This window comes from Mytilus californianus, unplaced genomic scaffold, assembly GCF_021869535.1.
Source record: "Mytilus californianus isolate M0D057914Y unplaced genomic scaffold, xbMytCali1.0.p SCAF_6, whole genome shotgun sequence".
NCBI lineage: Eukaryota > Metazoa > Mollusca > Bivalvia > Mytilida > Mytilidae > Mytilus > Mytilus californianus.
Window position 1 is genome coordinate 25,817,285 of NW_026262712.1, and position 24,406 is coordinate 25,841,690.

Sequence of the window (24,406 nt, forward strand, 5' to 3'; positions counted from 1 at the left end):
ATAGCCAGTCAACACTGAGGTTTTGAGTTCGAACCCCGCTCTTGCAGGTGCACTTGACAGGTGCACTCGACTCCAATCTTAATTGACTAGGATTGTCAGTTTTCCTATGGAAGGTCGGTGGCTTTCTCAGGGCACTCCAGCTTCCTTCACAAATAAAAACTTACCGCCCCGAAATAGCCTAAATGCGGTGCTACAAAGCGGTGTTAAGACAACAACAATCGATCAATCAATCACTAGTACCTGTTTTATAAACATATTATGGATAACAAATTATCATCCGTTACCAAAGATCTAATACCAGGAAGTACATGTGTTGTAAGTCCATCTAAATTCTATGAGATTTCTTACTATTCTATAAATAAGTTACATGTAAACACAATTGTTTTATGGTTTAAAGTTATACATTGACCTGCGGTGAGAAAACTGACAATCTTAGTCAATAAGGAATGAAGTAGAATGCACTTGCCCTGTTGCCATGTGCGGAATGCCAACTCACAATTTCAGTGTTTGTGGGCTAATTATACAGAAGTTTGAAATGTATTCACTAGGCAACTGAGGCTTCTTGTTTTAAGTATATGTTAGTACTCTAATTTATAAATATATGTCATAATTCTACATTTTCCACATAAGGAAATGCCTGTACCAAATAAAAATAAAAAGATGTGATATGATTGCCAATGAGACAACTATCAACAAGAGATCAAAAGGACACATGAATTAACGGCTTAAAGGCACCGTTCGGCCTTCAACAATAAGTAATATCTATAGACAGCTATAGAAGGCCCGTGAATAACAAATGTACAACAATTCAAAGAATAGAACTAACAGCCAGCTTTATGTACAAAATAATTAACAAAAGCAAACATGATATACAGCAAAACACGACCTCCCTGGAATTACAGGCTCCTGACTTTGGACAAGGGAAAACAGAATGAGAAACTACTTTAAAGGCGCGCCAACCTCGTCCTAAGTTTGAACAATGGTGCAACAGTTCAACATAAAACCGGACTATATAATACAGGACCAAACCATGTCAGGAATATGACAGTTGTTTTTATTCGTTTGATGTGTAAAAATTAAAATAACAAAAATATCGAACTCCGTAGAAATGACAAAATCAAAAGCACAAACACATCAAACGAATGGATAACAAAGTTAAGAATACCGCGAGACCGGCAACGTCTCGAATTACCTTTGTATCCAATGTTGACGTGGCTTTAAAGGAAAGTACATGTAACAAAAATACAGAACACCTTGACAAAAAAGGCAAAACCATTAGCTTTAACACTCCATACGAATGAATAACAACTGTCATATCCCTGACATTTTCTTATATAGAAAGTGGCGAATTAAACGTATTAAAACATCTTGTCACGAATAAATCTTATTGAAAAATAGGAGGCTTGCCCAAGATTTGCTTACGAGGAACTGACATCAGCAATCGAAATTTTAGCTCGTCTCCCCTAAAGGGCCAAGTGAGCTTTTTAAATCACTTCGCGTCCGTCATTAGTTGTAGTCCGTTGTCGCCTGCCGTCATTGTACTCTTCATGCTTATACAATCATCTTCCCCTCACAAAAAAAAGGTCAAATGTCACTAAATTTATCCACAATCATCATTGTTCTATCTAGTATGGAAAATGTATCTACTGATAACATTTCCGACATACATGGCAGAAATTGCTTAAAAAAGAACAAAGTGGTAATGTACAATGTATTTTATTTTAAAAACCACAATGAATAGAGAAAATCGAATGAGGCAGAATTGTTCAGAATGTTGAGTTTTTCCTACTGACCGTTTACATTTAGAACCTGCAAGAAAATTATTCGTAGAAGTTGTTTGTTCATAAATGACAATTGTTTCATTTTTTGTTCATTTGTGCATATTGTCTTGCGAACTAAAATAGAAAGAGAGAATCTTGTAAAGTCATTAATATCAACAATCCACGATCAAATAAGCCTATGTTCGACAACGTCTGACGACTTCTCATTGAAAGGGTTGAACTCACATGGTTATTGTGTAAATTTTTTTGTGTGTTTTTGCCTATCATTAATAAATCTATAATAGACAGATAGACACTTCTAAGAGCAACAATCAGCAGCAAGACAAGAACTCCAAATGAATTAGTGAATAAAATCGTCAGTCGACAACTTATTATAGTAATTGATCTTAAATGATGTTTGTAACCACTTTTGTGTGTTTAAGTCCATTTTTACATATGCATATAGATATATATTTAGCGACACAGCATATTTCTTTGCATTTGTATATGGTAGGTATCTTTCTCCTTTTCCTCTGGCTTATTAGATAATAAAGGAAACATTAAATGTAAAATTATAGTATAAAGAACTGTTAGAAGAATCAGTAAATAGTTTTTTTTACTGGAATGTTTAATCCCGCTGTGTTCTGTGTGTGCCTGTTCCACGTCAGGAGCCTGTAATTCAGTAGATTGTCGTTTTTTTGTTGTGTTACATATTTGCTTTTCGTTTATTATTTTGTACATTGATAAGGTCGTTTGTTTTGTCGTTTGAAGTGTTTTACATTATTCATTTCGGGGCCTTTCTTTGCTGCATATGCGGTATGGGCTTTGCTCATGTTTGATGTTCGTAGGGTGACCTATAGTTGTTAATTTCTGTGTCATTTTTGTCTATTATGGTATATTATCGCATTGGCATAATACACCCTCAGTTTTTGGTGGGGTTCGTGTTGCTTAGTCTTTAGTTCTCTATGTTGTGTCATATGTACTTTTATTTGTCTGTTCGTCTTTTTCATTTTCAGCCATGGCGTTGTCAGTTGATTTTCGATCTATGAGTTTGACTGTCCATCTAGTATCTTTCGCCCCTCTCTTATACAACATCTTCTTATTTTTTTATAGGAATAAGAAAACGTTCTGATAAATAAATAATTATATAGATTCTGCAATAATAGCCCTTAATATAGCCTTAATTTCCAATGTCCCGTCGAGCAGTTTAACAAAACGAAAAAATATTCATCAAAATTGGAAAACTATTGTTTAATGAAGAAAAAAATGAATACAACTTTGCTTTGTGTAAAACGCAAGCTCAACTGCTAAGCTTACACAATAATATCCGAAAGAGGCAAAAGCTATCAAAGGCATATTCAAACTAATAAGTCAAAAGTAAACTGACAACGCCATGGTTAAAAAAGAAAAGGACCAACAGATAAACAATAGTACACAAAACACAACACAACATAGAAAATGAAATTAAATTTTGTCAAAAAAATCACAAACAACGGGTGTTAAGAAAAAAATAAACTTAAATTTTTTTATAGCATAATAAACAATACTTTACTCTAATAAACCTTGACGACATCGTATTGTTGACGTCAGAAAACGTCAACAAAGCTGCATTCGTCGCGAATTAATTACAATTACATAGAGGAACATCTATGCATTTACGACAAAGGAAAAAATTGTAAGGTGTGCATGTCCAACTGGCAGGTGTCATCTGACCTTGAGCTCATTTTCATGGTTCAGTGGTCAAAGTTAAAACTTTAAGTTTTGGTCTTTTTTTCCAATACTTTATACCTCATTTTTACGGTTCATTACTCAGTGTTATGTTTTTTGTGTTTTGGTCTGTTTTTCTTAAACTATAAGCATTAGGTCAACAATTTTTTTTGTATGGAAGGATTGTAAGCTGTATATGTCGGTCTAGCAGGTATCATCTGACCTTGACCTCATTTTGCTGGTTCATTGGTCAATATTAAGTTTTCATGGTTAAGTTTGTTTCTTAGATACTATAAGCAATAGGTCAACTATATTTAATGCATAGATTGATTGAAATGTTTACATGTCTGTCTGGTATCGTTCATCTGACCTTGACATCATTTAATGGTTCATTGGTCAATGTTTAGTTTTATTGGTTAAGTCTGTTTCTTAGAAACTATAAGCAATATATATTTAGTGTATTGAATGATTGTAAGGTCGACATGTATTTCTCGTTTGGTTTATCTGACCTTGATCGCATTGTCTTGGTTCATGTTCAGTTTATGTGATAGTTGTAATAAAGCTTTTCATTTAGGACTATCAACATAATATCAATGGTTAGTAAAGAAGGCGAGACATTTCAGCAAGTGCACTCTTGTTGTGTTTTGGTCTGATTCAACTACTATAAGAAATAGGTCAACTATATTTGATGTATGGAATGACTATAAGATGTTTAGGTTTTATGGCAGATATCATCTGACCTTGACCTCATTTTCATTGTTCATTGGTCAATGTCGTTTTATTTATATGTTTTTCAATCATCAAAAACAATAAGTGATAGGCTAATTGTACTGATTCTAAGGTGGTGTATATGTCTGTCTGACAGCATTTATCTGACCTGCTTTCAGTTATGCTTTTAGTTAAACCTTTTGGTTGCCGTTTTTACTCTTTCCCTGACCTTGAATACTTTTAACACAACATCAACGGTCAGTAAATAGTTATCAAGTCTTATAATTTGATACGCCAGACGCGCGTTTCGTCTACATAAGACTAATCAGTGACGCTCAGACCAAAATAGTTAGAAAGCCAAACAAGTACAAAGTTGAAAAGCATTGAGGACCAAAAATTCCAAAAAGTTGTGCCAAATACGGCTAAGGTAATCTATGCCTGGGATAAGAAAATCCTTAGTATTTTGAATAATTTATACTTTGCAAACAGTAAATTTATAAAAATGACAATATAATAGATATTCATGTCAACACCGAAGTGCTGACTACTAGGCTGGTGATACCCTCGAGGACAAAACGTCCACCAGCAGTGGCATCGATCCAGTTTTGTAAATAGTTTTCAAAGGTACCAGGCTTATAATTTGATACGCCAGACGCGCGTTTTGTCTACATAGAACTAATCAGTAACGCTCAGATCAAAATAGTTAGAAAGCCAAACAAGTATAAAGTTGAAAAGCATTGAGGACCAAAATTCCAAAAAGTTGTCCCAAATACGGCTAAGATAATCTATTCCTGGTATAAGAAAGTATAATCAGGTGAGACATTTCAGTGTGTGCAAGTAACGCCTATTGATTATTCCTACGAGGTTATAGGTGTTTACATTGGTTTTATTTGCCTTTGAATTTATCAAAATATATATCAAAACCAAAAATATATGATGAAAAAACTCATCAAAATTCATAAGTTTATGGTTTATCACAACAGAGCAAGGTTAAGTTAAATTATGAAATTTTATGACATCTATAAACTGATTGTATAGAAATCGTTTCACATGAGATATCAGGTTGAAATATGATATAATTCAACCTGGTATATCATGTCAAAAGTTGTCTATACAATAAGTTAGATGACAGTTAAATATTATCGATTGAAAATACATGTCAAGCCTTTAGTTAAAAATTTGAAAATTTAAATGAAAGATGTAGAGATATGTTTCAAAATAGATGCGGAGTTTACAGCCGATTGCATTGAGTGTTTAGATATAGGTAATATATTTTGCTAGCTTGCTTGCTAGCTGAACCGTGAAGTCATTATTAGGTTAGGTAAACATACTCAATGCAATCGGCTGTAATCTTTTTGAATGTGCATCATATCTTAAATTGCTGACAAAGTTAACGAATTCTGCCACAACAAATAGAAATGTAACAAAATCGTATCTCCAGTTATTCCAACACATTTAGAGGTTCTAGTTGAAATTATGAACATCTTATGTGTATTGCTTATATCATTTGTATATGTGCTAACATTACTTGCAGTATGTTAGAGAAAGAACAACTATTGATAAGCTATTGTTAATAGATAAAAGAAGATGTAGTATGAGTGCCAATGAGACAACTCCCCATCCAAGTCACAGTATGTAAAAGTAAACCATTATAGGTCAAAGTACGGTATCCAACACGGAGACTTGGCTCATACCTAAAAGTAAGCTATACAGGGCTCCACAATGACTGGTGTAAAACCATTCAAATAGGAAAACCAACGTTTTAATCTATAAAAAAAAAACAAAAAAATACTTATGATCCACATCCACAAACGACAACCACTGAACCTTGAATACACAGACTACATGTTGGTGCATCCGCAGAAAATAATGCTAGTGTTAGCTATTTCTTAAAGTTTATGTTCTTAATCCTGTTTATAAGATTTGGTGTTCAAAACAGATCCTTTTTAAAATCTTTACATGTATTGCTACATAAAGGATACCACAGGAAAGATGTGTTTTGCCAGGGAACTTAAAAAGTTTGAAAAAAACGAAATTAATGATATCGAGTTACTGCCCATACACATATAAGATATGAACCAACGGAAAAGAAGGGACAGTGGAAGGCTTTTCACTTATCTCATTATCATATCTTGTTGTGAAATGCCATTATGGCTTTTTGGCTAATATATTATTGAAATATCATTATAAAATACTTGTATCAGATAATACACTAAAACCCGAATATTAATATCTAAAATGTACTCAAGTCAAAGCCAAGTAGTGATAAGCAGTAGAATGCCCTAATATGATTAATTCGCTTGTTTTCAGTTGTTCAGTTGAAAAAATTCGAATGTGACAAAGTATAAGTCCTTTCTGTAATGTGACATTACTATGTAAGGTGACATTGTATGCTGACGTGTCATAGAGGGAATATTTATTTTGTCGATCATTTAAAAGGAAAGTTCATATTTGTTTATGTATCTATAACAAATCTTATATTTTATGACTCATATTTCAAAAAGGTATTTCTTGTTAAACCTTTTCTATACAATAAGTTAGATAACATATTATGACAGTTTAAAATTATCGATTCAAAATACATGTCAAGCCCTTAGTTAGAAATTTGAAAATTTAAATGTAAGGTGTAGAGATATGTTTCAAAATAGATTGAAGAGTTTAATCTTTTTGAATTTGTATCATATCTTAAATTGCTAACAATGTTAACCAATTCTGCTACAACAAATAAAAATTAAAAAAAACTATTCTCCAGTTATTCCAAATCATTTAAAATCAGTATTGAAGGAATGATTGAATTAAAACCTACCAATATGCTAAAGCAAGATAGAGTAATTCCCTCAATCATTTAAAATATATCAATTACCGCTTATGTTATAAAATGTAACTACAAAAATATGTTCAAAATTTACTACTATACAATAACAATGTGGTTACCTTCCTGATTTTTGTCGAGCCTCCGACTTTTGTCGCAGAAAGCTCGACATAGGGATAGTGATCCGGCGGCGGCAGCGGTGGTGTTAGCTAACTTCTTAAAAGCTTTATATTTAAGAAAGTGGAAGACCTGGATGCTTCATATTTTGTATATAGATGCCTCATGTAATGAAGTTTCCGTCTGTCACATGTCCATTGTCCTTGGCCTCATTTTCATGGTTTAGTGTTAAGATTTTTTGTAATGTTAATGTCTCTCTCAATATGAGTAATATGATAACTATATTTGGTATGTACGTAGCTTGCAAGGTCCTCATGCACGTCAGACAGTTTTCACTTGACCAGGACCTCATTTCATGGGTCAGTGAACAAGGTTAAGTTTTGGTGGTCAAGTCCATATCTCAGATACTATATGCAATACGTCTACTATATTTGATGTATGTAATGATTGTAAGGTGTACATGTCTAGCTGGCAGGTGTCATCTGACCTTGACCTCATTTTCATGGTTCAGTGGTCAAAGTTAAGTTTTTGAGTTTATGGTTTTTTTTCTAATACTATATGCAATAGGTCAACTATATTTAGTGTATGGAAATATTTATGATGTACAATGATGAAAACAATAAAAAAAACCTTCATTCACCGCGAGTTATTGACAATCACATTGAAGAACATCAATGTATTTACGATAAAGGAAACAATGTTAAAAGAATAACATTTTTTAAATTTAATGTTTTAGATACTGTGGATTCAATTTGTGGATACCAATTTTCGTAAATTTCGTGGTTTGAGGTGAACCACGAATTAAAATGTTCAACGAGGTACAAATTATGTTTAGGCTTGTATGAAGACTTTGGTAAAACCACAAAATCAAATTTCCACGAAAATACAATATTTCCACAATACAGTACTCTATATTATTTTGTAAACTGCAGCATGTTGGTTGTTTTCATTGCATACTAATAATTCTCTCCTTTCTCTATTGAAATGTATTGCTTTAGGTTTAACTAGATTGTCTCCTTTCCGCAATAAGATCTTGCTATCTTTTCCATCGCATCTTATAACTATAACATTGTTAGATTTGCTACATGATACAAACACGTCAAGGTTGCTAGCTACAGCTAAACCACAAGGTTCAACAATAGATTTATCTCGATAGACCCAAATTTCCTGACCTACTGTATTCAGGCAGTGAATAGTGTTCTTTTTTCTGTTAGTATAGTATATCCTATCTTTATAGACGACGACTTTCCGACCTTTTTCAGTATCTATTGGCAGGTTTTCTAAGGCTTTGCCTGATGTGTCGAGCACGACTATTCCAACTCTTTCAACCATCACATAACGTTTATTGTCCCAGTAAGATATTCCGAAACAATCTTCTGTTGTAGAATGATTCTTAGCAAATTGTTGAGTTTGAATCTTCTTTTCAACAACACCTGTACTAAGATTTAGAACATCCAACGTATTACTACTAGTTCCATGTGTAATAACAATAAGATTATGATCTATCATTGTTATATCATAGGGAAAATCAGAAATGTTAATGTATTTGGCAGGTTTATCAGATTCATTTGATATCAATACTATGTTTCTATTCCAATGATCAGCAATTAGCATATCTCCGTTTGCTAACATAATGCAACCGGTCACGACCATCTTCAAGCTAGTTTTTTTCTAATTTAAACATGTGTTTCAATTGGAGTTCATGTACGACATTAACGAGTGGCAGAGAAACTTGCATTTGGGCTTGATTTAATTTTTGTTCCTTAAACTGTAAATTGACATTTTCTGCTTTAACTAATATGCTGCCGAGGTGACTTACGTTGTCTAAAAATGATGAAATGTTTGCATCAAGTTCAAGGTTTATTTCATATGATTGAACAGCGTTATAAATGGTTTTAATGGAATTTATCTCTTTTTCAACCACTTTGCCAATTGCACGCGTTCCTAGGAATATTTGCTCATCTGACGCAAATCGTTTTATGCTTTCAGTTTCATTTCTCAACTTTGTTAACTTGTCGTCTGCTGAGATTAGTTGCTTTATTGTATTTGCGTATGCAGTTTTACAATATTCATATTTTGTTGCAAAATCTTCGGTCAATTTCTGCTCCATTTCATCTAAATGTTTATTCAGTTCTTCTCGCACTTCCTTGATGCATTTCTTAATATTTTCCTCTTGTTTATCGAATGCTTCAGCAGATGACTTAATATCTATGATATTTGTTTTACTATTATGCAGCGCTCCATTTATCTTATCTTCTAAGTCCGAAAGTGTAGTAGACTCTTTTATATTTACAACAGCTTCGGTTAGTGGAATGACTTGAGAACAGGATTTATGTTGATCGATGCATACGATACATATAGCGTTATCGTGTGTAGGACAGTACAAATCGTAACTTTTCCCATGTTGCTCGCATACATGGCTTACCAACACATCCTTTATTTCTCGATACTCATCAATGGAAATGATTTTGTGGGTTCTGGTATTTTTGGTAGATCTATGAACTTTTTCACAGTCCTCACAAAGTCCTTCTTCACAATTTGTACACCACTGTCTTGCATCTTTGATAGTATCATCATAATGACATATACCACACTCAACTGTGGAAGTCATGTTAAATTTTCTGCAGACAAAGAATAAACATCTTAGGTCACATAGAAATAGAAAGAAACTGTAGTAGACACCTGTAGTAGGGCAAAATGTTTTTTTAACAAAATAAGAAATTGAACAAAACGCTTTTACTTTGTTGTGATGGAAGTGCTTTTTTTTGTTTTATCTCATCAGGAACATTCAAAAACAAAATGTGAAAACCACAAATGTGTACACAACTGACACGTGATAAGCTATATGATCTAATGACATTACATGTCCCTTAAACAACATAGCTAAATACCTGTAAGTCAGTTTCACCTGAAGGAGTTGAATTCTTATTTTATTTATAATTTATGACCTTATGCACTAGACCAAAAAGGTTAACCGATAGAGTAAAGTATATAAAGTGGACAATCACATACACGTAGATTTGACCAGTACAAGCATTAGTCATGTATTGTAAACAATTAAATAAAACAACCCAACCGAGGCCCGCGTATCTTTCAATATTTCAATTGTAATTCAATGTTGATTAAGTATTCGGTACAATGGATCATCTAGTCAAATAACCATATAACTATTTTCTCCTCACAAATATTTCCTGTTCACATAAAGTGTATCTATTACAGCAGCTTAGACAGTGATATAAGCAATGTAATATCGTGCAAATTTATTTCTATCATTTAAAAATAATGACCACAAAGGGTTGATATTGCTTAGGTTGAACGGAATGTTGGTTGTCTTTAAGATTGCTTCTGCATTAGAAAAATGCATCCTAAATAAAAAGAAAAAAAAAGAGCCTGTTGAGCCTGTTCCCTTTTGATATTTTTTTTGAAGCTTTTGGGTCGATGCTACAGCTGAAAAGTCTGTGTTAACATGGCAAAAGTTGATGCTATCATTCAGAAGTTTACACATCGCTGGAATTTCGAAAAACCAAGGATTGTCTAAACGTATTTTGCATATTGTATTCGATTTGTTAGTTTTCAATCCCTTTCAGCTTCGAATTTGATTTGACTTTTGATTATTTTGATTACAGTGCTACTTACAAGACTTATGTAGACAAAATGCGCAATTGTCACATTGAACATAGTCGACAACTGTTCATTTACGCATTCCTTCACTCATTGTAAAAACTATAATGCGTTGAGTCAAGCAATTGTTAAACGCCACTTTTTTTTAATCATTTTGTGTATGCATGTGTCATAGATGTAATTATTTCATATATATTATTCTATTCAAAGAGTTAAACTCTCTTTTATACTGCGACTAGTTGTGTTTTTTTCCTAAATATAGTAACACAGCTATAGTTTGTGCAATGTCACGTCAATTTCATCATGGATCACCTTTTTTTCCACAATCAGGGGTTCATGAAGTAATGAAAATAAGTTTGAAATTTGAATTACAATTTAAATAGCTATATATCAATGTATTAATTCAAGTTGCAGTTTTAAAACAATATAAGATCGATGTTATAAAAATATAAGCATTTTTGTATTCAGCACAAAACTGTAAAAACCTCGCTCTTCCCCGTGTTCTCAGCCTCATATGAAAATGTTTATATTTTTCTGAATTTGACCTAATATTTTATATCTATGTATATAATCTATACTACGGCAAAACATGATAAACACAAAACTTACCCCCACGAACTGACCAGGTGTGCCGAATATATATATATAGCTGTTACAGAAAATGAGATCAAATTCAGTAAATAAGCCTTTCAAATAAATGACACTGATGCACTATCAATCTACCTGAGTTAAAAGTTTACACCTGTTTAAAATCAAAAAGCTCTCAATACGACGGAGATAGTTCTTCATTCAGTGTATCTGTTATAGATCAAGGATAAACAAATGTGTGCTTACCTGTACTTTGTAAAGATTAAGCTTAAAATTTACAACATAGAAATATTAAGGTTAAACACGTAAATATGACACCACTTTTGTTGTTAACTTCTTCCTATTTAATACGGGTTTTTTTAAACACTGTTATTAAATAAACTCATCATAGATACCAGGATTGAAATTTTATATTTCCGCCAGACGCGCGTTTCGTCTACAAAAGACTCATCACTCAGTGACGCTTGAATCAAAAAATGTAAAAGGCTAAATAAAGTACGAAGTTGAAGAGCATTGAGGACCAAAAATTCCTAAAAGTTTTGTATTAAAGCGATATTTCAGATGAAAGATATGAGAAGATGTGGTATGAGAATACATATTTTGACTTTTAAACGACTATCGGCATAATGAAAATATGGAATATAACTGTCAAATAAATGAAGACAACATTATTAATTGAGGTATTCCAGTGCACGATGTAGTGACGATATCGCCGATATTGTCAACTTCGTTCATGATTTCATACCAGCACGCAACATTGTCTTACTTGTTGATATAGCCGACATCGTTCTTCTTGCTGTCTACATCGTTCACAACGCCAATATCGCCAATATCGCTATGTTGACACTATCGTAATGACATCGTCTACATCGTCCCCTTTCCTGTCTACATCGTTGACATCGCCGACATCGTGATGTTGACAACATCGTGACGACATCGTCTACATTATCCCCTATACTGTCTACATCGTTAACATCGCCGACATTATGATGTTGACATCATCTAGACGACATCGTCTACATCGTCCACCTTTCCTGTCTACATCGTTGATTTCGCCGACATTACGATGTTGACAACATCGTGACGACATCGTCTACATCGTTTTTCTTGCTATCTTCATCGTTGACATCGCCGATATCGCGATGTTGACAACATCGTGACTACATCGTCTTCATCGCCCCCTTTTCAGTCTACATCGTTGACATCGCCAACATCGTGATGTTGACAACATTGTGACGAAATCGTCTACATCGTCCCCTTTCCTGTCTACATCGTTGACATCGCCGACAACGTGACGACATCGTCTACATTGTTGTTTTTTTTTTAATTTTCGGATTTATGTAATTATTTCATAAAGGCATAGCATAAATAATTTGATTACTGATAAATGTAAAATATGTCAAAGCAGTTGGTTGTTAAGAAGTGTTTAGTTTATCGATTTCAACTTTTTCAAATAATGTATTTATATTACGCCTGTGTCGATGTTCTTAATAGTAGAACTTATTTGGACATTTCTTTAATGTTTGCAAATCTCTACCCTCCTCTCCTCCTCCTCATCCTCCTCCTCCTCCTCCTCCTCCTCCTCCTCCTCCTCATCATCATCATCATCAGCATCATCATCATCAACATCATCATCATCATCATCATCATCATCATCATCATCATCATCATCATCATCATCATCATCATCATCATCATCATCATCATCATCATCATCATCATCATCATCATCATCATCATCATCATCATCATCATCATCATCATCATCATCATCATCATCATCATCATCATCATCATCATCATCTTTGCGATGTTGATATTATAGATTACGTTGTAAAACAGTGTTTTGACATTGTCTTTTTCGCGATGTCAGCAATGCCAACCATGTAGAGACAAGACGTTTATCAATTTCAATTTCAAATAATGTGTTTATATTACGCCTGTGTCGATGTTCTTATTAGTAGAACTTATTTGGACAGTTTTTTAATGTTTGAAAATCTCCTCCTCCTCCTCCTCCTCCTCCTCCTCCTCCTCCTCCTCCTCCTCCTCCTCCTCCTCCTCCTCCTCATCATCATCATCATCATCATCATCATCATCATCATCATCATCATCATCATCATCATCATCATCATCTTTGTGATGTTGACATAATAGATTACGTTGTAAAATAGTGTTTTGACATTGTCTTTTTTCGCGATGTCGGAAATGCCAACCATGCAGAGACAAGATGATAAAAACAAATCGACAAAGTAGTACAACACCATGTCGACAAAGTTGTATTCAAAACTAACAATGTAAACACGAGTAATGTGTTAGCGATATCGGCAATGGCAACGATGTAGACAAGAGTATAAAACGATATCGACAACGTTGTACACTATCGTGTTGACATTGTCTACTTTGCGATATCGTCAATGTCAACCTTGTAGACAAGAGTATGAAACAATATCGACAACGTAGTACAATATCGTGTCAACATTGTCTACCTTGCGATAAAGGCAAGGTCAACGATGTAGACAGAAGTATGACACGATATCGACAACCTTGTACAACATCGTGTCGACATTGTCTACTTCGCGATATCGTCAATGTCAACGATGTAGACAAGAGTATGAAACGATATCGACAACGGTGTACCATATCGTGTCGACATTGTCTACGTCGCGATATTGTCAATGTCAACGATGTAGACAAGAGTATGAAACGATATAGACAACGTTGTACAATATTGTGTCGACATTGTCAACTTTGCGATGTCGACAATATCGGTACTACTTTGTACACTGGACATGAATGGAGGAATTTCATTCATCCGAAGTGCTTCTCTGGATTAACCTTCATCAGGAACGCTCAAAGCCAAATATTTGAAAGCCGTTGATGTATAAAGACCAAAACAGTTGAAATGCTGTCAATATGATCTGATGATCATTTAACAACAATGGTATAACTAACATCAGGAGAGTTGAGAATCCAAAGTTATGGGTTTATTGGTCTGTTTATTTAAAAAAAAAAAAAGAAGAAAATTACAAAAATATTGCATTTTTTCACAATTAATATCATGATAAAAAAAAACCGTAAAAGATTAATAAACGGAGAATATATCTCGTATAAGTTTAAGAGTCGAGACCTTGAAACATTCCTCAACAACTTCTTGGTTTTAAACTGTACGTTGCATGTGCGCCACATCTCCAACTTCTTTTTATTATTTGTATCGTATTATCATACCATTATTTAAATGATCATGTATTCTTTATGTTTCAGTGTAAAATGAATGCTTAATTTAGTATTTGTATATTTAGTAGGGATGGCAACGAGTACTCTAGTACTCGAGTATCGCTCGGTAGTACCGAGTATCGATTACCAAAATGATACTCGACTAATCGGTGTCCTGTTAGAATGTTGTTGCTTTCTTACATTCAAATAAATATTTTTATTGAGAGCGCTCGAGTATCGCTCGGTAAATCCAACGAGTAATCGATTAGTAAATCTTCACCGAGTTGACATCCCTAATATTAAGTTAAATGCAAAAAACCTATATTTTTTTTTTTTTTTGGTGGATTTGAATTTTATGTTGAAGTAATTTTATTGATTAATTACTAATGAAAAATCGTAGAGAGAATTCATGGATAGTTTATTTTGATAGAGCAACATATATCCTGTGTTATTGTTGTCCTGTCTTGTGAAAATCACAAAATGTCATTCAAACCGAGAAATCATTTAACCAATCAATCAGTCAATTAATAACACAGATCTGAATATAAAAACGTTATTCTCTTAAATCGCCACATTCCCCAATTTTATCAATGGGTGCATTGCAAAGTAATATTCAACAAGTCAGATAAAGTCCAAATACATCAATGATAAATAAAGTCCCGTATCTGCTATTTGCTAGTACAAGATTTAAAACCTTTTACAAAAATACATGAACAATCATATCTGGAAGTATGCAAATACAATTTTATTTTATATCAGTTGGTATACTCATAATTAAACGAGACAGTTTGCAGATACATATCGGAAAAAAATGTAGTTATAATGTAATAACATTGAGAATGGAAATAGGGAATATGTCAAAGAGAAAACAACCCGACCAAAGAGCAAACAACAGCCGAAGGCCTCCAACACATCGAGAAAATTTAGCACCCGGAGGTGGTCCTCAGCTAACCCCTAAACAAAATTGTGTACTAGTTCAGTGAAAGTGGACGTCACACTAAACTCCAAAACATATAAAAGAACTAAAATTGCAGCGGCGTTTAACATGTTTTGTGAGATCTCAACCCTCCCCCTATACCTCTAGCCAATGTAGAATAAAGAATCACATATCAATACGCACAGAAAAACTCAGTTTAAAAGAAGTCCGAGTCCGATGTCAGAATAGGTAACAAAAGAAACAAAGTAAAATACATTAACAAAGGACTACTAGCAGTTACTGACATGCCAGCTCCAGACCTCAATTAAACTGATTGAAATATTATGTCTTAATTATATGAAAATCAAGTACAATCCCTCCCGTTAGGGGTTTAGTATGATACCATCATAAAACATATGAGAAGAACATAATCAATATCATGCCAACAACTGGTTTTGTAATTAATGTATTTATTTCCGATGCAAAGACCCTATGAGTAAATCAATATTAATACCAAAATATGCAATCATGAAAGACCTGACATGTCCTTGTACCAATGATAAAATTTAGTAAATGTTTTGACTAGTATGTGATATCGAAAACCCTGGTGTAATAATTTTCAGTAATACAGAGATTTCTTTCGTTGAATTCAAATACGTTGTTACATACACGAGCAAATCAAACAAGTTGAGATATATAAGTATGCTTTAAATATATCACTTTGTAAGCATTCAAATGATGCGGAAATTCAATAAGTATGTTTATCTTTTATAACATTTCTATTTTTATGTCAATGTTGCATAGAATAGTTATCCCATTGGACATGTTAGATATTCTATAACCCACATTGCTTTCGAATATCATTTCCATTAGACTCGCAAATAAGCCGAATATAATGCTCATGTGGTGTTTTTGAAATTAATATGGTGCAAATATTCCCTAGGCACTCTTAAAGCATAAACCATATGTATTCAATGAATATGTTGATGTAATGACTTAAGGACTGTAACAAAAACTGAATGAACCTTCCCAACCGAAGAACTCTATCAGTCGATGTCTTATATTACATCAATGCTGTTTTTCTTTATATGTATGTAGTTTATGGATATTTGATGGGCAGTATTTGCTTTAAAAGTAATTGTCTGTCTATCTAAAGTCTGTGTAATATAGAACCTGACATATAGTATAGATATTTATATACCTTTGTCTATACAAATCAAACGATATACTTAAGCATGCTGTAAAAAGTATTCCATACATGATCATTTTGATTAACCTCGCCATAATCATTTTTTTTTTCTTTTATGTGTTCTTTTTGTTCAAGACGCATACGGAGACGCAGGATTGTCACTTACAGTCCTTTTTAAGAACAGTCCAAAAAAATGATAAAATTATATAATATAAACAAATAACACCTCATGTATTCAGATTTTCAGAACACAAATTCTTAAAAAAAATAACCCAACTATGTCTATCGAAAAAATATGCATTTATTAGTTTAAATTCATCTACCGCTTCACAGTAAGCACCTAATCTACGACTTTTTTTTTGGGGGGTAAGTTTTGTGTTTATCATTTTTTGCCATAGTATAGATTATATAAATAGATACACACTATTAGGTCAATGCCAGAAAAATATAAACTTTTTCATATGAGGCTGAATACAAGTCAGGAATATGACAGTTGTTGTCCATTCATTTGATGTGTTTGTGCTTTTGATTTTGCCATTTGATTAGGGACTTTCCGTCTTGAATTTTCCTCGGAGTTCAGTATTTTTTTTATTTAACTTTTTGAGTATTTTGATAAGCGAACATAATTTATGGCTAGGTAAGTATTATACTGCACAAACACGTCGACAAAAATTTCTATTTAAAATGTAATATCTAGTTTTGCTGTTTATTTTGACATGTCTGTGATATGAGACAAGTGATGATCACAGTTGTATCTATAATTATATTCTTTAATATTTATGAAATAATATATTATACATATTAGTTTGTTAAGCATGCTAAGGTTACGTAATTTCCATTTATATTTTTTTTCATAACAAAAGACACGATCGATGATTCTCTTTTTGACGCTATGCACTCAAAACTCTTTGGAAAAGTGTGTCATTTTACAGGAAAACAAGCTGCATCTAGTTGAGTGCAAGTACATGAAGCGTGAAAAAGTAATGAATAACATTTTGATTTCGACAGGAGAATAGTGAACCCAGTTTCTCTTTCATAAGCTAAGTTATTATGAATTCGTGTAATCCAGGATAAATTGAAGGTGAGATTTACGTGATCTGTGTGTGAATAAAACCGTTCCAATAACTCTTTGTTGGGTTCATACTCTGTCTGTCGTTGCGTAAAATGTCTCCAACTTTCCAATTTTCCAGTTGTAGTCTTAATTTAAGCCCTTCCTTCCTGTGCGTCTGACTTACTTAATTAAAAATCTGGTTGCTTTAATGAGTTTGTTTTCTTAGTAATACATATTAAGACAATCAGAATTCACAAAAATCAAAATAAAGATAAAAGCGTAAACTGTTTAATGAACGAGTAATAAAAAAAATACAAATACAAACAATAAACTGAAATAAAGACAAATCATATCCTTGTACGAATGCTTGCAATTGTTAAACTACCGTTTAAGGTTACCAAGTTTACGAATTTTAACATTAACTAAAAGTTCTTTATCTGCTGAGATGAAATCGTCCGGACCTACATGTTTATATTGTTTGAAGTACCTAAAAATATAATGTTTCACATCCAAGAATGTTCCAAGAAGAATGTTACTCAAACATAATATATTCGCCCAAAACTTCAATGCATAAAACAACTGTAGCATTTACTTGTGGCGTTAGATTATAAATTAAGGAAAGTTGTTGATAAAAAAATACCTAACACAATGATTGGACAACAAAGTAGAACCTCATTAATAAGTAAATTAAGGTAAAAAAGTTAAACACAGAACAGACTAATTACAAAATTTATGAAATGGTATAACATCAAACTGTTATCAATATTATATATAAAATGCCATAATAACCCAACGACTTAGTTGGCGACATCACATCTGTACGACAACACGGAGATTCTCCCAGGTTTTTGGTGGGGCTCGTATTACTCGGTCTTTAATTTTATATGTTGTGTTTCGTATACTAGTACTGTTGTTTTCAAGCTGTTTCCACGCTTCAGGATGTAATCAATTTTGACAAACAAAATCTTAAGGTGAAACATGCGAGTGTCTTGTATATTTTGTTTACAGAAATCACAAAGTGCCGTTGCTGAGGAACAAATTCATCATTGACCTAACTAATACTCACTAGAAATATCGCAATATCGTCACACAGTGCGTATTGCTTATTTACATCACACTCCGTTCAGAGTGAGATGAGATATACAATGAATAGCATGCCACAACTATATGATAAAATTTTTTACCAAAGTCATGACCAAGAGTTCATGTGTTGGATAGGATAGTTTGGAGTTCAAAAAGACAAATACATTTTGTATAAATTTTGTGTCTGTTTATATCCTAAGTTATTCCAATAAAAAGGAATCAACAGTTTTAAACATGCCTTGCTGTTCGATAAAATATTCCTTTTGTTTTTAAAAATCACATGATTTCTGATGCTTAGAATAAAAACCTAATACTTCTGTCTTCGGCAGTGACATACATGCTAACGACAGAAGAAACATCCAACACATGCCTTTTTTCCAGCGTAACTTTCAGTGTAGTATTTCCATCCGTCTTCAGTAGGTTTGGAATCATCTATTAAAGGGTACGTCCCAAAGGACAACAGCTCACATCTGTTAATATAGCAAACAGAAAGTAGAATATATTTAACAATTTCAAAATTGTACTTGTATTATTGTTTAAGAAATCATTCATGACAACCGTAGATTTTCTTCATTTTACCATGTGTAGGGCGTTTATGTTCGTTTTTATTTTATCCCGAACGATAATGAATTCGAATACAGATGCCGAGCCGAAGGTTGAATTTTTTAATCTGGCAACCGTGAAAGCCTTATAAAAACGAAATTGTTTTTTGCTGTTCCGTTGTACCCCCACCCACCCCCCCCCCCCCACCCCTTATATGATAATATTACATTATAAAAAAAACAAAAAACAAAAAGCAAACTCATTTGAAATATTCTTTTGTCTAACTTTATGACATTATGAGGCGTTCAAGAAGCATTAGCACGTCCGATTTGAATATTTGACGCCAAAATCAAACATATGAAATCACCTTATTTATTTGTCAAATGCGATATTATCATTTCACGGAAATTTTGTTTCATGAAACATTACATCAAATTAATATCTGAAATGGACTATTTTTTTTTCATTTTGCATTATAATAAGAATAACCTTATTGAAGATACAGTTTTAACAATTACAAGACTTTTGCAGAGATTAAACCAACTACATCAACTGAATATGACCCTGTTAGTATGAAATAACGAGCATTATTGCTGCTGGTATCTCGGGTTTTCAGAAAATATTTACCAAGACACAGTGAGAAATAGTTTTCGCCAACAAGGAAGACTTTTTATTGGATATATTGAGACCCAAGTACACACACGTCATGCAGTGCGTGTTTTGACTTTGATGAACTTGTGTCCAATTTTTTGTTCAGCTATGAGTGTTTCGATCTACCTGTGAGACGGATATTGAAAATTTTTGCTGGGGAAGCGTCATTATTTGGACATTGGTATAATAAAAAATGAGTGTCCAAGGAAATTGAACGATTCAGTGTTATAAACACGATTTTTGTAGCAGCATGTAAAAGATGTTACCGGCAAAATTGATATGTTTTAGCATGATGCTGCACGATCCCATAGAGCAAGGCGTATTTACCTTGATCTAAAAATCGCCGGATTTTAACTTTATAAAATATTTTTCGGACAGCAGTTAATCATTGCAACATAAATGGCAAAATAAACCACAGATTTAATACAAAATGTAGCTCAGTCCATGCTTATGCAAGCAGACAAGTTTAAGCTGCACATGGTGGTCACAATCTATACCAACTTTAACGTCATCAGATATCATTTCAAATCGTTGTTCGGTTCCTTTCGTACATTTTTATTTTTTTTTTTTTTTTTTCAATGTAACAAACAATGGTTGTTATAAACAGATTTGAAACGCATTTTAAACCATGGATCATATGCTTCGATTTTGCACAGTAAATGATTACGTAAATGTAAATATGAAAATGTCATAGAATGTCTGTCGTTTTTGTATTTATATCGATATCCTTTTGACGTTAGGACATAAGAACGATAGCATTCGTAAACAAATTATCTTTAAACGGTAAATGATGAGCAAATAAATTACCTTTTATCCTGGCTGTGGTATTTAAAAACTGCACATGCGTTAAGTTGTGAACACATCGAAGCACAAAGTAGCTCCGTGGAGAAGAAATTTCCCAGATTTAAAAGTACAACTCTTTTATCCGGATCATGACAACTGTTAAAATACCCGATTGAGTTTCCTGGAACTTAGATTTTAATGAGTTTTTATTCAAGAAAGCATGAAAAAATTCGACTTCCTGATAACTCTAAATTTTACAGTTCAACTGTATCAATATACAATTTGGAAGTTAAGAAGTTAAAAAGCAGATTAAGTTCGTGCTATAATGTTGTCTCTGTTTTTAAATTCAGTTAACATGTTTTTTCCAGAACTTGTTTACTGTATGTGTTCACTTCTAATTGTGACATTTTAACTGAGTGTGTATTCACGTAGCGATAAAAGCATGCAAAGCAGGGGATAATTACACTTTCGACGCACCTGGTCTTGCTTATATGCGATTCCCAAAGTGTTGGATTATTTACCATTTTTACCTGCTTTTCTTTTTACTCGATTAATGAGATATGAACATTGGTTAAATACTGTTGCCTTAATTCATTTTCTTATTACTCAAAAGTTCAACTCAAAACATTTGGCCTACACCAAAAATATTTTTAATGTATATGTTTACATTTCGGGTACACTAGGATAACATTGATTTCGTACTCAATAAACTGATGGCAAATTGTACATATAAAATACTGGCTTTCAATATTTGGCTTTGAACGTTGCTGATGAATATATTTATAAAAAACCTCGAACACATGCAATTATTTAGCGTTATTTTCATTTTTATTGTTCTTTATATCATATATATTTAACGACAGTTCCTTTGTGTAAATGTCCTCATAATACATAGATGAAATGTTTTAGTTCATATTTTTGTACATAAATTAGGCCGTTAGTTTTCTCGTTTGAATTGTTTTACATTATCATTTCTGGGCCTTTTATAGCTGACTATGCTGTATGGGCTTTGCTTTTCAACAGGTGACCTATAGTTCTTAATTTCTGTGTCATTTTGTCTCTTGTGGAGAGTTGTCTCATTGGTAATCATAACACGTATTCTTTTTCTTGTTTTTTTATATCAAAAGCAAAACTATCATAATGGTGACGATAAGTTTGTTTTAATGTTTTCTGTTATCAAATTGAATCTTGACGGACATTTACTGACTTAAGTCATCAACTGTTACAGTGTACCTACTCGTGCACATAATTAAAGAGACACAAAGAAAAAAATGTCAACTTTTGAGTTATTTCACCTTAACCATAGCATTGTATAGGTAATTAAAACTTGATGCTTTATATGTTATATAACTAATACTGATTGTTTTCCTAATATTTTCCATTTTAATTTGAGAGCCAATAACAATGTTTTTAGGAATATGAACTCCCAAGATCTTTATATTAACAAGAAAGACCTAAATCGGTTGGTGCAATATTTTGTGGTCCCTGCAGTATACACCCTTAGTAGTGTCGAAGTAGTAAACAAAAAACAATAGCAAAGAACATATAAAAAAATCGAAATTGGTGCGATTTGTCAATGAATTTCAATATGAGGTTTTTGTCAATAATGGTCCTGTTCACCTATTTGTAGGTTATATTTTTCCGTTAAGCTCTGTTGCTTTTTTGTAAAGATTTTTTCTATCTAATAATAACCAAGCTATACTTTTCCTTGTCTGTGATGTTACTATATTTTTTGTGACATACGTTTCTAATATTTATTTGGTTGGTAAAACGGTGTATTACCCCAGGACAATAAGTTGTGTAACAATAAAGATTTCATCTGACCTTGACCTTGAACTGCACTCTCAAATAATTCATTTTTCAGGAATAAACCTGAGTTCACACAACACGCACAAAACCTACAACATATGTCATTGCTTGTTATGACAAGCTTTTTTCTTAGCGTCAAAGAAATGCAATCACCGTAAATACACTTGGTATCCTATCATATATGTTCTTGTAATTCTTTGAAGGCATTGTTCTCATTTTTTTTAAATGTACAAAAGTGTTGCAGCCATCGTTAACTGATTTTAAACATTTATAATTTGTCGTTATTTCAATATTTCAAAAGTTTTTACAAAATTTGATTGCAGATATCTATTCATATATACTTACGATTTTGATATCTGTCCCCATGATAGCCATTGGCACAGTTGCACGTGCCTGTGGATCCGGATGGAACACAATCCCCGCCATTTTGACAGTTGACCCCGTCACAAGGAGATATTGCTTCACAAACAAAAAATAAAATAAAAGAAAAACAGGTTTTTATTCTATTTATCAATTCTCAAATCAGATAGAATGATTTACGCTCACTCAATAAAAAAAATTACCCAGGTAAAGTAGCTCTACACGATGAGCAAGTATGAATTCGTTTAGTAACAAAGTTGTTTTGAAAAATGTGAAAACGGACAGCATATATCATGTTAATATTTTAGTTGATGGCAAAATGACATAAAAATTACTTACCAATGAACACTGGCGTATAAATACATGGAATAAAGATAACATCAATAAAAAAAAAAAACAGTACTGTTAAACTCTTACCAAAAGGTAAACCCAAAGCTGCCCTTGTATTGGGTATTGATTGCGATGTCATGTAGCCACCACATCCTCCCATGTGCATCTCCCAATCAAAATAAAATTCTGCACCCATGTTTCTATTCGAAGCTAACACGGATGAGCGATCAATCCATCCAGTCATGAAAGGGTTGGAAATACCCACGATGTCTGTGCAATGTTAAAAAAAAATAAAATAATTTATTTTGGAGTGCTCAGAAATGACGTTTCTTTATTACTTGTAATATATATGACGAAGTAATATCTTCTGAAGGATGACAACAAACATATTGGTAAACTTTAGTCCTTTTAGTTATATATATAAGTTTAACAGCCTTTGTTGTCTCGTATCAACGTGTTTGTCTCGAGTGCAGGAGGTCAAGGAACGAAACCCCGGCCATGTCAAACTAAAGACTTTAAAATTGGCATTTGCTCCTTCTCCGCAAAACATGCGACATTACAGAATAAGAGCAAAGTCAGAATAAAGTGTTAGAGGTAGTTGACATGTCCGTCTTCTTGTGGACTGTTACCATGTGAATTTGCACGTTCACAATCCAGTTCAACGAGTCAGTCTAGTACAAAACAGGGTAATATTCATATTACATTAACATTTAACATGTATATTAATTTTCTGGTGGACGTTAAGCTGCCATCCATCATCATCATCATCCAAATTGTCATATTCTTTTGTACAAAATTGTTAAAAAAAGAATTTTCAAAGAAAGACGAGCATGAGGATTTCACTTTTGTAGTAACTTTTTCAATATCGCCTACGAATTGTTATTAAAAAATTATTCATCTTGATAAGTATTGATCTTAAGCTTTTATTATGAAACAAGGATGCCATGTTGTGTTTCTATAATTATTAAGAAATCTTACTTTGAAAATTCAACCATTTTAATTTAAATCGATATACATATTTATTCTACGAGATAGTCTGCAGAACAGAATGATTTCTTACAAATGACATAATAGGGTGGAGTGTTTGCGATTTCTGTTTTTAAACATTTATTGTATATATCGTATTTCAATTGTGTACCATTATTTACCAGGGTATGCATTATTC

The 24,406-nt window shown here is 32.9% G+C and overlaps 1 protein-coding gene across 3 annotated transcripts in view; it reads right to left on the reverse strand.

Moving 5' to 3' along the window:
• The window catches only part of LOC127706097 (E3 ubiquitin/ISG15 ligase TRIM25-like), a 630,321-nt gene that overhangs the window by 319,187 nt on the left and 286,728 nt on the right, over positions 1-24,406 (reverse strand). Inside the window, exons 1-2 of one of the 3 annotated variants that reach the window (XM_052210562.1) lie at positions 11,335-11,518; positions 7,682-9,725 (exon numbers count right to left, since the gene is read on the reverse strand). In XM_052210562.1, coding sequence (XP_052066522.1) covers positions 8,765-9,715 — 951 coding nt within the window. In that variant the 5' untranslated portion in view covers positions 9,716-9,725; positions 11,335-11,518 and the 3' untranslated portion in view covers positions 7,682-8,764. Of the gene's footprint in view, positions 1-7,681; positions 9,726-11,334; positions 11,519-24,406 lie in introns of those variants that run through there. The other 2 variants (XR_007984211.1, XM_052210561.1) reach the window with 2 other exon arrangements.